Source organism: Theropithecus gelada, chromosome 17 (genome assembly GCF_003255815.1).
Source record: "Theropithecus gelada isolate Dixy chromosome 17, Tgel_1.0, whole genome shotgun sequence".
Lineage (NCBI taxonomy): Eukaryota > Metazoa > Chordata > Mammalia > Primates > Cercopithecidae > Theropithecus > Theropithecus gelada.
This window is the reverse complement of record NC_037685.1, coordinates 92,793,742-92,810,515: the sequence shown is the minus strand read 5'-3', so window position 1 is coordinate 92,810,515 and position 16,774 is coordinate 92,793,742. Positions and strand designations below refer to the sequence as shown.

Sequence of the window (16,774 nt, the reverse complement as noted above, 5' to 3'; positions counted from 1 at the left end):
AAATAAAATAAGAAATTAGCCAGGGGTGGTGGCATGTACCTGTTGTCCCAGCTACTCTGGAGGCTGAGGTAGGAGAATTACTTGAGCCCGAGGTTGGGGCTACAGAGAACAGTGATCACACCACTGTACTACAGCCTATGTGACAGAGTGAGACCAACCAATCTTGTCAAATAGTTACTTCTAGCAATACTAATTAAATCCATCCAAAGTTTCAAAGAAGACTTTAAGGTGATCATCCAATTTCACTGCCAGTAGAATTATCTAGTCTAATTTCCATTCACCAATTTACACTAGGATTATTTTTCAAATACATACCACCCAGCCCCTGGCATTTCAGTTTTAAAAGCAAAAGCTCAGTGGAAAGAGCAGGCATTGGAGTTATAAAAGTACAAAAATTAGCTGGTGTGGTGGTGTGCACCTGTAGTTCCAACCATCAGGAAGCTGAGGTGAGAGGATTGTTTGAGCCCAGAAGGTAGAGGTTGCAGTGAGCCGAGATTGTGCCACTGTGCTCCAGCCTGGGCAATAGAACCAGACCGTCTCAAAAAAAAAAAAAAAAAAAAAAAAAAATTATATGGGGGTATAAAGAACCCAGAACAGGATAAAACAATCTTGAAAATGAAGAGCATATTTGAAGGACTCACATTTTCCAATTTCAGAATTTACTACAGGCTGGGTATGCTGGTTCATGCCTGTAATCCCAGCACTTCGGGAGGCCAAGGCAGGCAGATCACTTGTCAGGAGTTTGAGACCAGCCTGACCAGCAGCGAAAACCCATCTCTACTAAAAAAAAAAAAAAAAAAAACAACTAGCTGGGGATGTTGGCACACACCTGTAATCCCAGCTACTCAGGAGGCTGAGGCAGAAGAATTGCTTGAACCCGGGAGGTGGAGGTTGCAGTGAGCCGAGAATGTGCCACTGCACTCCAGCCTGCATGACAGAGTGAGAGATGGTCTCAAAAAAAAAAAAAGAAAAAAAAAAAAAGAACTTACTACAAAGCAGTAGTAATCAAGACAGTGTGATATTAGCAAAAAGATAGATATATAGCTAGAATTGCAAGTTCAGAAACTCATCTATGGTCAATTGAGTTTTTAAAAAAACAAAAAACCCCATACGCAAGCATATGGTCAATTGTTTTTTGACAAGGGTGCCAAGACCATTTAATGGTCAATTAATGGTGCTGGCATAACCAAATAGCCACATGCAAAAGAATGAAGTTGGACCTCCTACTTACACTGTATACAAGTAAAAAGATACACTTTTAGATAAAGCCTAGATTAAATTCCAGCCCTGACACTGCAAACCTGGGTAGATTTCTTAATCGCTCCCTCCCTTCACTGTAGAAGGCATATAATAGTTATTGTGAAATATTATAGTGATTAAGTGAAACATATCGGAGGCAACTTTCTCTGCATTAATCTTTCAGGCACATACTTTTTCCCCAAAAACCTACTCTTTAAGGGTGGAAATCCAGGTACAAGTGATATGCTTGGTCATATTTTAAATAACAGCTTTATTGAACTGACTGGTCAATTTTGTCTCCATTAGAATTATTGCCAAACTGTACTGCTGTCTTTATTGGACAGTTAAGATATAGTTTAACGTTTTCTAAAAGAAGGCAATATAAAAATGAAAGGAAAAAAAGCTTTCAAACGAACAGTGGTATGGTCAGTATTGAACTATAACTGATCTGGCTCTCAAAATACCTTCAATTCTCTTTCTGGGTTAGCGACTGATCTAGTAATCTTGTGCAAATTGTATAAAATTTATACACTATCTCAATAACTCCGTTTATACAAATGGAGAGAGCTTTTTTTCTCTGGGTAATGCTCTGAGATGAAAGCTATAACAGACTCATGATTTCATATCAGGACACAAGGAAGAAGACGAATGGCCCAATTTCCACACTGTAATAACAAGAACTTACATGTGTATATAACAACTACTCTAGAGTGCTTTCCACATCATGCACATGGCCCATGCCATATTTGAGTAAGACAGAGCAGATCTCACTCAGACAGGCTAAGCCTTGACAAGTCTGGTTGAGAAACCTCTCGGGAAGAGGGTAAAAGACAGAGTTGGTTTGCTAGGCAACTCATGCATGACTCAGTACTATAATTCAAAAATCACCCAATTCAGTTAATACTTTACTAGGAATCTACCATGTACAGTCACTGACCTAGGTCAGTGAGAATTCAAAAGAAATGTTACCTGACAGTCTTTGAACGTAAACCTAGTTTCTCTATTTTCTTATGGTATCAAGACAACATTTAAGAGAACAAGACAAAATATAGTTGAGCATATGGAAAAGACAATAGCTCTTATAGAGTTTAGAAATAATAGAGCTGTCTATTGGAAACATTTCTGGAGCAGGCAGGATCGAGCAAAGTATAATTTAGATTGGTGGGAGTGGGCATGGGAGAGGGGAGGTGAGTGGGAAGAAGTAAAGAAGGGAGGTTTGGACAGACAAGGGAAACATCCAGGAGCAGGAAGGGGCACACCTCTGCTGTTCCCTTTTCCCAACACCTTCCACTTACTGACAATCTCTTGGTCTTTGTGAGCCTAGTTTACCAGGTTCTTCCTTTCCCACAAAGTCTTACAAAGCCCTCCACCAGGACTAAGGGCTCCTTCTTCTGTCTTCCCCAGCATGGTACATATGCCCCTTACATGGTACTTACTTCATTCTATCTTCAGTGAAAGTCACTTACATGTCTGTTTCCCCAACTAGGTCTCCCTTTTCTTAAGGACAGAGCTGTATCTTATTCATCTTTTTATCCCCTCCCACTACCAGTGCCCAAAAAAATTGCTCACAAAAAATTGCTATATGTTCAAAAAAATCTATTTTTCATTGAATTGAATGGGAGCTAAAGTAGGATAAAGTGGAGCCAAATTATAAATAGGAATATAGGTCGGCGTTCATTCATTCAGTAAATATTTATTGAATGCTTATTGTGTACAGGCCCTGTTCTTGGCTCTTAAGATACATCCATGAACAAACCAGACAAAAACCTCTGCCCTTGTGCAGCTTATACTCTAGATTGTAAGGGATGGGATTAGCAATAAATTTACATAAATTCAACCATACCTACTGGAAAAAGACACATGCATGTAAATTATTAATGCTATAAGAATCTACTCTTGATATGCAGTTTGTATTTTTGTACTTAATATAAGCATAATATATTCATACCTATGTATCACTCCACAGGAATTTAAACTTTAAGACTACAAAGAGAACTTCATTGGTAATTTAGGAGATTTTCAAGGACCATTCTGAGCATGCTCAATTTTGTCCTTAGGCACGGTCTTTAAAACCTAACCACCTTCCAAGTTGTGACTCCACTGTACCAAAATGAAGACTCTGAGACTTTTGGGCAAAAGAACCATTTTAAGTATTTGAGCATGAGAATGATGACAAGATGAATCCACATTCTCTCAGATTAATCTGGTAACAAGGAACAAGAAAGAGTACATTCATCTGAATATACATAGTCAGGCAACAGTGGAATTCACATCAAGAATTTTTTAAAAAACCAAACCAGTTCATGACATGTCCCATTCTTTTTAGACAACGAAAACAGTAACAGCTCAATGTCATAAATATTTATAAGCAACTCTTAATTATAAAATCCAAAGGAAAAATTCTTAACATAACTGGCTTTAGTATGATTAAAGGCTTATCATTTGCATATATTTTTCAGAGTATTTAAAAAGAATGCCAAGAAAAATCGTTTTTAAATTTTGTAATAATTTTACTCTATATACATTAATACCAATCATTTAACCTTGAAAACACAATCTTCACTAACACAATGTAAAAAATTTTTTTGACAGTAAATGACTGGAAATATTGCATTACCATAAAGCTACAAAGAGGTTCATGCTCCTAAGAGCAAAGTTAGGAAAACAAAATAATAATAATTATGCCAGTGATAAGCACCAAGACAGAACTTTTTTGCACTTAGGGCCTGATTGGTTGTATTTAAACATAACTTCTACATTAGAGGACCAAAATCACACCTTATAATAATGGCCCAAAAAAAAAGATAAAAATACACAAATACATACAAAGGTCTCGAAACAGTGACGAATGCCCACTTTAAAAATAATAAAATCAATCATACTCATTTTTAAATTAATGTGGCATTTGCAAAATATATTTATATGTCACTTTTCTTCCTTCTTAAGTCATTTTATACAATTTGGATTGCTCCATTTCTTTTCATCAGTTGTCACACTAAAGTAAATAAATATGTTAAATTATGTAGGTTTGCAGTAATGAATCCAAACCATTAGCGCTAGATCGAGTAGCTCCAGCAATCCTCCTTGCAACTCACTCCAACTGGTGAAACAGATTATTTATCTTTATAATTTTAAAAGCCTTAGCCAGGTGAGAGAGAGAGAGAGTGTGTGTGTTTGTGTGTACAAGTTTGCCAGAGCAGTGTGAGACAGTAAGTACCACCCAGAAAGAGGTGAGACATATAAACAAGCTTACGCAATGGTCCAACTAACCCCTAAAAGACTTGGGCAGTGAGACACTGAGTTACCCTCAAAATAAACCTGAGGCTGAACAATGGGGGAACCAGAGGATCCGACACCACAATGAAGAGTCAGTGACAGGTTTGGAAAACCAAAACTAAAGTGGGATGTCTCAGGCACAGCCTTCCTGTGACACTGGAGGACACGAAACAGCAATAGCCACTTTTCAGGCAGGGATAAGGGATTGGGATCCCCTGGGTCTGCAGCGGAGGGTCCCTGGCACTTCCCAGAGGGCACTGCAGCAGCCTCTGGCAGTGGCCCTCCACCTTACCCACTGACAATGTCTTAGGGGTTCCAGAGTGTGAACCTGGGTATCCCTCTTCCTGGTTCCAAGGGTGCTCCCAATACAATACTTTCCCTCCCGCAGGCTTGGCCAAAACCATCACCACCCTTTCACTTCCAACTCAGTTTCAGAAAGGGCGTCTCCTGTCCTGTGGGGTCCCTGAGTTTGAGATAATGCCAACATACTGGAGGCTGTAGAGCAGTAACATGTGAAGTCAGGTAGTCACTTTAAAACTTAAGCAATCTACATGCAGTATTAGCCAGTTGTTGTTATCTCAGTAACACTTCTTACCGAAGTAGTTTTTCCTCACAATTTATAGTATAAAGAACAAAGAAAAAATATTGCTGGAATATGATAGACTTTTTATAGTTCAGTGTGGAAACTCCTTATGGAAAAGAAAAGGAGACATTACTTTTCCACTTTCGATCTCCTGTCTGTGGCTTTGAGGTAGAAGAACACTAAGGTTCCTGTGAAGCCATTTAAAGGCTCCCTCTGCCTTTCCACCAGCACAACAATCCCAGGGAATTCCTGAGCTGTCTACCTCCTAAATTTGTAATCATAACTCTGGGCATGTCTATACAGCTCTCTAGTTCAGTTTCAAAATCCACAGCATTTGGAAACAAAATGACACAGTTGCATTCTTTAAATGCCAGTCATGAAATCATCACTTAAAAAAACAAAGAGAAACTAGATAGAATATATATAAATATATGTGTCAAATAAAATTATTTCATCTTTAAAGGTATTTTATTTGGTATGTTGAAGACATGCCTATGACTGCTTCTAAAAGCCCCTGGGAGGAGCCTCATATAGCAAGCTGCAGTATATTTTGTCCCAACATTGTCATGTGTAGTCAGTGAATTTCAGTCACATCAAAATAATCTAACCTGTCTGAACATGCAACTTCTCTTTTTATTCTCTGCAAAACTAAATTCCCTTCTTTATAAAATGATTAGATTTGAGGATCAAGTTAAAATCCACTATATTTCAAGTTAAACTCTGAGGGTTCTGCACAACTACAGCATGATTTTAAATTCATATTGGCATTCACTTTTCTGAATTTTCCTCTGCATATCCTAAATAAATTTCCTGGACCATATTTAGTGAGAAATTAAAAGAGATTTACATTGCACTGTGAAGTTCTAATAAATTCTCAGTTGATCGGGTTTATCTCTTAGCTCAATGTCATACAACCTCTACATGACGCAAGCATATGGACAAAAAGGATTTTAAATACAAAACCCTTAGCTCTGTGTCATAAATAAATTTGGATAAAAACGCAGGCCTTCCACTGAGTCATCACGGCAAAGATGGCCCATCTTCTCTGCAAGCAGCAACCTAAAAAAAAAGAAAACAAAAAAACCCACACAATTATCTGTCCATGCAGAAACACAAACATACATGGTAATGAAAGGTAAGAACCTTACTTACCTTTCTTTGGCTAGGAGGACAGACATTCCCACAAGCTTAGCAAACTCTTCCGATGTTAGGGATCCCTTTTCTGAAACCTAATAGAAACACACAGCAGAAAAAAAATGTAATTAATTTAGGACACTAATTTAAACACACTCTGGGTTCTAATGGTAGGCAGAATGTATATGCAAGAAATAATTTACTGAATGTCCTACTAAAATTCAAAGAACATTCACACTATAACTAAATCTTAACTAATGCTTAATCCTACAAAAGTTGAAGGACCCAGAAGGGACATACTGGAGGCTCAAATATCAAGATCAAGCTCTCCATAATGTAACAAAGTCACTGTACTAAAGCCTAAAAAGAATTATGATACTCTGAAAAAGAATATGTAACAAATTCTGAGTACATATTAATGCTCCAGCGAAGGGACTTTACACATAGGTTTAGTTTAAAATATGTGGTAGAAATATCTGTAGTCTTGGGGTTTTCATCTAGTTGAAAATGAGAAGGATAATAAATAGAAGTTATTCAAATTATATAGGCTCACCATAGAAGCTATGAAGACAGTACTATTTCAAGTATCCTAATGAGTAATATTGGCAATTTGGCCAGTAAAATCCATCTAAACTACAGTCGCTTTTTATATTTTTGAAGCAATTATTTTCATAAAACTTGTGGTGTTTTATCAAGCTGCTTATGTAGGTGTTACTGGAAGAAAAAGTTTGTGTTGTAACATCTGATAAAATTAAAAACCTGTTCTCAACACTGAGTTTTAATAGAAAAGAAAGCACCTCACTAAATTCTAATTCTCCTTACATGTAAGATGTTAAGAGTGTCAAGAAGTTTCAAAAAGCTCTTAACGTATGACTTTGGTTAATACTGATTCATTGTTAGTGATAAACCGTTTTTATTTGGGTGTGTGAATGTTACTTTTCGGTAAAGTTAAATTCAAAAGGAAATCCTGTTTTTTAAGTTGCTAAGCCTTCGGGTCTTCATAGCAAGCTCTAAAGACCGGAGAAAATCGGCTTCACATACTGTCTCCAGGGCCGAGGCCACCATTTCCTCTTCCTTGTGAGATTGAAGCTCAATTACCATGACGCCACTGTCAAACACACGGAGCCTGAAAACCACAGGTGCGAGAACAAAGCCAGGAATTATCTAGGATATCCAACTGCTGAAAAGCAGCACATCTTTTATATCTTCTTTTATGCCCAGGTCTGAGGGCAGTATTAAACAAAACAACATTTAAAACATATTGAACACAAGGGACAATGGCATACCTAAACAGCTCATGAATACACAGATAATAAAATTATGAACTAGAGTCTACATGCTAAAGAAAATGCCTAGCTTTTTTTTTAGATGGAGTTTCGCTCTTGTTGCCCAGGCTGGAGTGCAGATGGCATGATCTTGGCTCACCGCAACCTCTGCCTCCTGGGTTCAAGCGATTCTCCTGCCTCAGCCTCCCAAGTAGCTGGGATTACAGACATGCGCCACCATGCCCGGCTAATTTTGTATTTTTAGGAAAAATGGGATTTCTCCATGTTGGTCAGGTTGGTCTCGAACTCCTGACCTCAGGTGATCTGCCCGCCTCGGCCTCCCAAAGTGCTGGGATTACAGGTGTGAGCCACCACACCCGGCCACCTGGGTACTTTTTTAAACCTAAGGAAAAGAATATTCACACCTGAACATCTCCAGAGACTAACACAAAATGTCTAAGGGAAGAGGGGCTAGTTATTCTGACCTCATGGGAAGAACCTACATTCTTATCTCATTCCCCCAAATCCAAAAGAGTCTGACTCCTAGCCCTGTTAGGACATGCCCAGCCCTAATAAAGAGGAAATCATATAATTTCAAGAAAGCAATAATCTGGCTTGACACTAGGGACGGCAAACTTCGCTGGGCCTTCCCATCTACCCCACACAGAATCATGGCTGCAGGCGGCAAACTTCCTGCAGAGGTTCCTTTACCTGAGAGGTAATTTCAGTGCTTCCAGCATCTTGCACGCATTCACTAAATCTTCTGGTGAGAGCAACTAATAGGGAAAAAAAAAAATCCAGTAATGCTATACAATGGTAATGATCACTAAAACAGAAGAGTAAATTTTAAAATTACCATTTATCAAAAATTTTAGGTGATTTAATCACTACAAAGCAAAAAAGACTGACAAAGGAACCAAAGACTTCTATTCATTAAACCTGTGCTACCCAATAAAATATGCATGCCACGTATGTCACTGTAAATTTTATAGCAGCCACATTAAAAAAGTAAAAAGAGGCCAGGTGCGGTGGCTCACACCTGTAATCCCAGCACTTTGGGAGGCTGAGGCGGGTGGATCACAAGGTCAGGAATTCGAGACCGGCCTGGCCAACATGGTGAAACCCTGTCTCTACTAAAAATACAAAAATTAGCCAGGCGCGGTGGCGGGTGCCTGTAATCCCAGCTACTTGAGAGGCTAAGGCAGGTGAATTGCTTGAAACCAGGAGGTGGAGTTTGCAGTGAGCCGAGATCGCACCATGCATTCTAACCTGGGCGACAGAGCAAGACTCCATCTCAAAAAAAAAAAAAAGAGTAAAAAGAAACACATGAAATTAATTTTAATGCATATATTTTATGTAGTCCAATAGATTGAACATAGAACCAATTCAACATATAATAATACAAAAAATTATTAATGAGATATTTAACATTTCCTTATTTTGTACGAAGCCTTCTAAATCTGGTGCATTTTTACACTTGCAGCATTATCTTGATTTGGATTAACTACATTTCAAGTCCCCAGTCAGCACATGATGTGGCTATCCTTTTGGACAGTGCAGCCTTAACAAATCAGCATAGTGTGGTGATGACAAGCACAGCTTTCAGTCCCACAGGATGGCCCCAGAGCCAGTCCAGCCTAGAACCAAATACCTGTCAAACCACTGTCTCTGCCTGTGGCCTTGCTCAAGTTATTTCATCTTTCTAAGTTTCAATTTCCTATTCTCCAAATTATCCCCTACGGTAAAAGTAGCCACGTCACTTGAGTTATTGGGAGGATAAATGAGGTAACACGTGCAGAGCGTCCAGTGGATGGTAAGTACTCACTAATGGTAGCTATGATCAGTATTCAGATAAAAACACAGAGCAGGGGCTTAACTCATGGGACTGGGTGAGCCATTTGCATGGAGGTGACTGTCGGGGCACAAAGAATACCTAGACAGAACCTTGGAGGCCAAGGACATCTGGATGTGAAGGAGCAAGGACAGCTGAAGAATAGCCACTGCTGATACCCAGCCAAAGGGGCAGGGCAGCTTTCCCTCTGCATTATCTACAAGGCAACTTGTTCCAACTGAGTTGATTCAAAAGAGTTAACTATTGCAGAGGAAGGGCTTCCTGAACAACTTTATTTATCACAATACAAACAGAAAATATTAGAGCTGAACAGTTTCATTCAGTCCAAACCCTTATATTAAACGTAAGAAAACTGGCTCCCTAAATGCCGGCAAGGATGTGGAGAAAGGGGAACTCTTACAGATTGTTGGTGGGAAGGTAAATTAGTACAGTCACTATGAAAAACACTATGGCGATTTCTAAAAAAACTGGAAATAGAACTATCACATGATCCAGCAATCCCACTGCTGGGTATATATCCAAAAGAAAGGAAAGGAGTATATCAAAGAGAAATCTGTACTCCTATGTTTATCGCAGCACTCTTCACAACAGTCAACATCATTTGCAACAACATAGATGGAACTGGAAGACATTGTTTAGTGAAGTAAGTTAGCACAGAAAGACAAATATCACATGTTCTCACTCATATGTGGGAGTTAAAAAAACTGATTTCATGCAGATAGAGAGTAGGAAAATGGCCATTAGAGGGTGGGAAGAGTAGTGGGGAAGGAGGGATAAAGAAGGTTGGTTTAATGGGTACAAAAATACAATTAGAAGGAATAAGAGGCCAGACACAGCGGCCCACGCCTGTAATCCCAGCACTTTGGGAGGCCAAGGCGGGTAGATCACCTGGGGTCAGGAGTTTGAGACCAGCCTGGCCAACATGGAGAAACCCCGTCTCTACTAAAAATACAAAAATTAGCCAGGCGTGGTGGCGGTCGCCTGTAATTCCGAGTTACTTGGGACACTGAGGCAGGAGGATTGCTTGAACCAGGGAGGTGGAGGTTGCAGTGAGCTGAGGTTGTGCCACTGCACTCCAGGCTGGGTGACAAGAGTAAGCCTCTGTCTCAAAAAAAAAAAGGGGGAATAAGACAATAGCATCCAGTAGTACAATAGGGCAACTATAGTTAACAATAATCTATTGTATTTCTTTTTTTTTAAATTAATTTATTTTTTGAGACGCAGTCTCACTCTGTCGCCCAGGCTGGAGTGCAGTGGCGTGATCTCGGCTCACTGCAATCTCCACCTCCCTAGTTTAAGGGAGTCTCCTGCCTCAGCTTCCCAAGTAGCTGGGATTACAGGTGCCTACCACCAAGCCCAGTTAATTTTTGTATTTTTAGTAGAGACGGGGTTTTGCCATGTTGGCCAGGGTGGTCTCGAACTCCTGACCTCAGGCAATCTGCCTGCCTCAGCCTCCCAAAGTGCTGGGATTACAGGCGTGAGCCACCGCGCCCAGCCCTATTGTATATTTCTTTTTCTTTCTTTTTTTTTTTGTATATTTCAAAGTAACTACAAAAGTGGAATTGGAATGTTCCTAACACAAAGAAATAATAAATACTGGAGGTGACAGATCCCTAATTTCTCTGATTTGGTCATTACACATATGCTTTTATCAAAATTTCACATGTACCCCATAAATATGTACAACTATTATGTATCCATAAAAAAGAAAAAATAAAAATGTGGGGGCAGGGCATGGCGGCTCATGCCTGTAATCCCAGCACTTTGTTTGGAAGGCCGAGGTGGGTAGATCACCTGAGGTCAGGAGTTCAAGACTAGTTTGGCCAACATGGGGAAACCCCGATTCTACTAAAAGTATGAAAATTCTCCTGATGTGGTGGCACACGGCTGTAATCCCAGCAACTTGAGAAGCTGAAGCACAAGAGTTGTTTGAAGCCGGGAGGCAGAGATTTCAGTGAGCCGAGGTTGTGCCACTGCACTCTACAGAGTGATACTCTGTCTCAAAAATACAAAACAAAACAAAAATTTTAAAGGTTAAAAAAAAAATGTGGTACATATATACAGTGAAATACTATTCAGCACAAAACAGAATAAAATCCTTTCATTTGCAGCAACATGGATGAACCCGGAGGATATTATGTTAAGTGAAATAAGCCAGACATAGCAAGACACCACCACTTGATCTCACTTACATGTAGAATCTTTAAAAAGTTGATCTCATAGAAGCAGAGAGTAGAAGAGTGGCTACCAGAGGCTGGGGAGGGTAGGTGGGAGCGGGGGATGGAGAGAGGTAGGTCAACAGATACAAAGTTACAGTTAGACAGGAAGCATGAATTCTGCTGCTATATTACACAGAGTGACTAGATAATGACAATGCAGGGTAGTCCTTTTTTTTCTGTTTCTGAGTACTTTTTTTTTTTTTTTGAGATGGAGTTTTGCTCTGTCCCCCAGGCTAGAGTGCAATGGCACAATCTCGACTCACTGTAACCTCTACCTCCCTGGTTTAAGCAATTCTCCTGCCTCAGCCTCCTGAGTAGCTGGGAGTACAGGCACACGCCACCATGCCCAGATAATTTTTTTGTATTTTTAGTAGAGATGGGGTTTCACCATGTTGGCCAGACTGGTCTCGAACCCTGACCTCAGACAATCCGCCAGCCTCAGCCTCCCAAAGTGCTGGGATTACAGGTGTGAACTACCATGCCCGACCCCGAGTACTTTTTATTGATACATAATATCTTACATATTTACGGCGTACAGGGGCTATTTTTATTAATACACATGCATAAAATGTGTAACGATCAAGTCAGGGTATTTGGGGGTACCTATTACCTGAAGTATTTATCATGTCTATGTTTTAGGAACATTTCAAGTCCTCCCTTCTAGCTACTTTGAAATATACAATACATTGTTGCCTCCCTACTCTGCTATTGAACATTAGAATTTATTCCTTCTAACAGTACGTTTGTACCTATTAACCAACCTTTCTTCTTCCCCGCTCCTACCTATACACCTTTCCCAGTCTCTGATATCTATCATCTATTCTCTACTTCAGTGAGATTAGCTTTTTTAGCTCCCACATGAGTGAGAACAAGAAATATTTGTCTTTCTGTGTCTGGCTTACTTCACTTAACCTAAGGACTTCCAATTTCTCCATGTTGCTGCAAAGGATGTGATTTCATTCTTTTTTTATGACTGAATTGCATTCCATTTGTATGTCTCTGACATTTTCTTTATCCGTTCATCACTGATGGACACTTAAGTTGATTCTATCTCTGTTTGTTGAAAAATGTTTATTTTAGATTAGGGGGTATATGTGAAAGTATGCTACACAGATAAACTCGTGTCACTAGGGTTTGCTATGCAGATTATTTCATTGCCTAAGTATCAATATTAAGCCCAGCACCCAATAGTTTTCTGTTTTGCTCCTCTCCCTCCCTCTAGTCTCTACCCTCAAGTACATTCCAGTGTTTATCGTTCCTTCTTTGTGTTCATAAGCTCTCATCATTTAGCTCCCACTTATAAGTGAGAATATGGGTATTTGGCTTTCTGTTCCTGCACTAGTTTGCTAAGGATAATAGCCTCCAGCTCCATCCATGTTCCCACAAAAGAATTATCTCACTCTTTTTTATGGCTGCATATGACAGACAAGAGAGGATTTTTAATGTTATTACCAGAAAGAAATGATAAATGTTTAAAGTGATGAATATCTTCATTGCCCTGTGATATGGTTTGCTTCTGTGTCCCCACCCAAATCTCATCTTGTAGCTCCCACAGTTCCCACGTATTGTTCGAGGGACCTGGTGGGAGATGATTGAATTATGGGGATGGGTCCTTCCTGTGCTGTTCTGGTGATAGTGAATGTGTCTCATGAGATCTGATGGTTTTAAAAATAGGAGTTGCCTGCACAAGCTCTCTTTGCCTGCCACCATCCACATAAGATGTGACTTGCTCCTCCTTGCCTTCCGCCATGATTCTGAGGCCTCCCCAGCCATGTGGAACTGTGAGTCCAATTGAACCTCTTTCTTTTGTCTTTCTTCAAAAATTCTTTAAAAATTGCCCGGTCTCAGTTATGTCTTTATCAGCAGTGTGAAAATGGACTAATACACCCTGATTTTATCATTATGCAATGTATACATGCACTGAAACACCATATAGTACCCTATGAATATGTACAATTATTGTGTCAATTATAAAGAAAAATAGAAAAAGTTTTGAATAGCAAAAAATAAAAATAAAAAAAGAAGAAGGAAAACTGAGTCTCAGAGATGTTAAGTAAGCTACTGAAGGTCACTAAGCAAATCACTATCAAAACCAAGAAAAGAATCTACCTCCTAGATCCCAGGGCAGTATTCTTTTCACTGTACCACAGTGCTTCTCAAAATAGCTTTGATATTCACAACCCTTCCTCAAATTGTACTCGGAATTTGTATTAAGAAAGTCTATCTTTAGTTAAAAGAATATTTAAATGTTCTATTCTTACTTCCATTCCTCGAGCTCGGTTTACTAAGCAGTACACCTCCGTGAGAGACATTATTCCCCCTCGTTCCTGTTAAAATATGAAATTTTAAAAAAAGTATTATGTTACAATTACACCAGTTAGCATTTCTTAACAGAAATCATAATCACAGCGAAATCAGACATCATAAAAATTTTTAAGAAGTTTATAAAAAACTTTATTTATACAAAGGAGAACCTATTTAGATACCACAAGGCAGTTCAGATTCAATACTTGCATTTTAATTCATTACCACTTTATTTTTTTATTTTTATTTTTATTTTTTTGAGATGGAGTTTCTCTCTGTCACCCAGGCCAGAATGCAGTGGTGCAGTCTTGGCTCACTGCAACCTCTGCCTCCGGGTTCAAGCAATTCTCCTGCCTCAGCCTCCTGAGTAGCTGGTACTACAGGCATGCACCACCACGTCTGGCTAATTTTTTTGTATTTTTAGTAGGGACAGGGTTTCACCTTGTTGGTTGGGCTGGTCTCGAACTTCTGTCCTCAAATGATCTGCTCACCTTAGCCTCCCAAAGTGCTGGGATTACAGGCATGAGCCACTATGCCCGGCCTCATTACCATTTTAACATTTACTTAAATGAAAAAAGGGGCTCTACACCATGTTTCAAAAAATACATTTAAATGTTTTAACTTACTCCAGCTAATAAATGAAAAAAGTATAGAATTAAATAAGACTATTACCATTTTGCAACCTCCAATGAAATAACAGATCTAGGTAATGACTGTCAATGGCTGTTAACATCACAAAATTTTTTTTTTTAATTTAAAAAAAGACAATTGGACATTATGTATCTCTTGATGGAAGTACACAACAGCCTCTATGAAATAGTCTTGCAATAATAATTTTTAAAAATCCTTACAAACCTTTATTATAAATACGAGTTTATAGGAAATACATAGGACAGGAAAAGCACACTCTATAATCTAAACAACTAATTTCTTCAGGAAACACATTGTGGGGTGGAAGGTAAGAGAGGCCAGAGAAGAAAGAACCCATGAAATTAAAAACAAACAAACAAACAAACTTTTGAAACAAATCAACAAACTGCAATGAATCCTGATTGAAACAGACCAACTGTAAGGGAAAATGTGAATACGAGGCTGACTCGGTGGCTCACACCTGTAATCCCAGCACTTTGGGAGGCCAAGGCGGAGGGATCAACTGAGGTCAGGAGTTTGAGACTAGCCTGGCCAACATGGTGAAACTCCATCTCTACTAAAAATATAAAACAATTAGCCGGGCGTGGTGGCGGGCGCCTGTAATCCCAGCCTCTCAGGAGGCTGAGGCAGGAGAATTGCTTGAACCCAGGAGGCAGAGGTTGCAGTGAGCTGAGATTGCGCCACTGTGCTCCAGACTGGGCAACAAGAGTGAGACTCTGTCTCAAGAAAAAAAAAAAAAGAAAATGTAGCACTTTGGTAGGCTGAGGCGGGCAGATCACAAGGTCAAGAGATTGAGACCACGGTGAAACCCCGTCTCTACTAAAAATACAAAAAATTAGCCGGGTACCGTGGTGGAAAAGAAAACGTGAACACTAGATATTAGATAACATTAATAAATTATTTTAATTTTTTAGATTATGAAATGGGATTACAGTTGTATTTAAAGGAGTCTTTATCATTAGAGTTACATACTGAAATGTTTACAGATAAAGTGATGTGATGTCTGGGATTTGCTTTCATATAATTTTGAGTGGAGGTTGGTTTACAGAAGAAGCTGGATGATGGCTACAGAGGATTCATTATACTATTCTATTTGGCATAGGTTTGAAATCTTTTTTTAATACAAGTGCTTTAATAAACTTTTGATTGCCTGAATACTATCAGACTAGAAGATGAATCTGGATTATGGAATGATTAATAGTACTAAATAGTAAAGACTAGATGTATGGAAATATATCTATTCAGAGAAAGATCATATATTTCCTTTTTAAAAATAAGGAAAACTTCATATCAAATAGATTTAGAAAGTTATAGATGTCAAAAATGAAAATTAAAAACAAATTAGAAAATTACAAAGAATAATAAGCACAGTGAACTTATTTAATATACCTGAAAGAAAAAAAAAAAAAACATGTCAGTTGACAATAACCATATCATGAAAAGAGTTATGCTCTTTTTAACTCTTCTGATGACATACGGCTAATTTCACATAGTTTAAAAAAAACACATAGGTTTAATTTTTACCTCTAAAGGCACCTGCAATATTCCAGCCAGCTGTTTGGCCAGTTGCATGTGGTACTGTGTGCCTGAGCCGTAGGTTTCTCTGGTAACTGGGTTAGCGATTCCCATGCTCAGCAAGTAGGATTTAAACCTGATGGTCTATAATAAAAGAGGAGAAAATGCAGAATTGTCTCTCCACCTCAATATCTGAAATTCTTCTATGACAAATTCAATTCCACTCAATAATTTCTACATATCCCCATTCCTTCTACTGTGTTTCTGTGCTGTGAACTGTAAGAGAGCAGATTTCCAGGAGTTCCCTGCATACATCTAATTATTCTCCTTCCTACTTCTCTGCTGGTCTCTCATATTCTGTTTACTTCACAAGTTTGATGTGAGATTCAGAAAATGCCTCTGCTATATTTAATGCCAACCAAATAGTACAACTGAAAACTTAGGAAAATAGCTGTGATTAGATTGTAGACAAACTGAATGAAACAAACATCAAACTTAGGACAGCCACTCCTTGTACATTTCAGTATTTCTGTTTTCTACACTCTAAAAAAAGGCATTGAAATAGCCTTTAATCCTAATAGAACTAATATAATTTTTATGGTTGACTTTTCTTTGGCACTTTCACATATCCTCAAGTCCTAAAAGAAATAAAACAGGCTGGGCGCGGTGGTTCACGCCTGTAATCTCAGCACTCTGAGAGGCCAAGGCAGGCAGATCACCAGGTCAGGAGATCAAG

The 16,774-nt window shown here is 38.9% G+C and overlaps 1 protein-coding gene across 3 annotated transcripts in view; it reads right to left on the bottom strand.

Annotated features, from left to right (window-relative positions):
- Positions 1-2,818: 2,818 nt before the first annotated feature.
- The window catches only part of VPS36 (vacuolar protein sorting 36 homolog), a 36,934-nt gene continuing 22,978 nt past the window's right edge, over positions 2,819-16,774 (bottom strand). For 2 of the 3 annotated variants that reach the window (XM_025364248.1, XM_025364247.1), the window contains exons 9-14: positions 16,048-16,182; positions 13,830-13,895; positions 8,209-8,273; positions 7,274-7,358; positions 6,251-6,327; positions 2,823-6,157 (exon numbers count right to left, since the gene is read on the bottom strand). In XM_025364248.1, coding sequence (XP_025220033.1) covers positions 6,064-6,157; positions 6,251-6,327; positions 7,274-7,358; positions 8,209-8,273; positions 13,830-13,895; positions 16,048-16,182 — 522 coding nt within the window. In that variant the 3' untranslated portion in view covers positions 2,823-6,063. Of the gene's footprint in view, positions 6,158-6,250; positions 6,328-7,273; positions 7,359-8,208; positions 8,274-13,829; positions 13,896-16,047; positions 16,183-16,774 lie in introns of all 3 variants that reach the window. The other variant, XM_025364246.1, reaches the window with a different exon arrangement.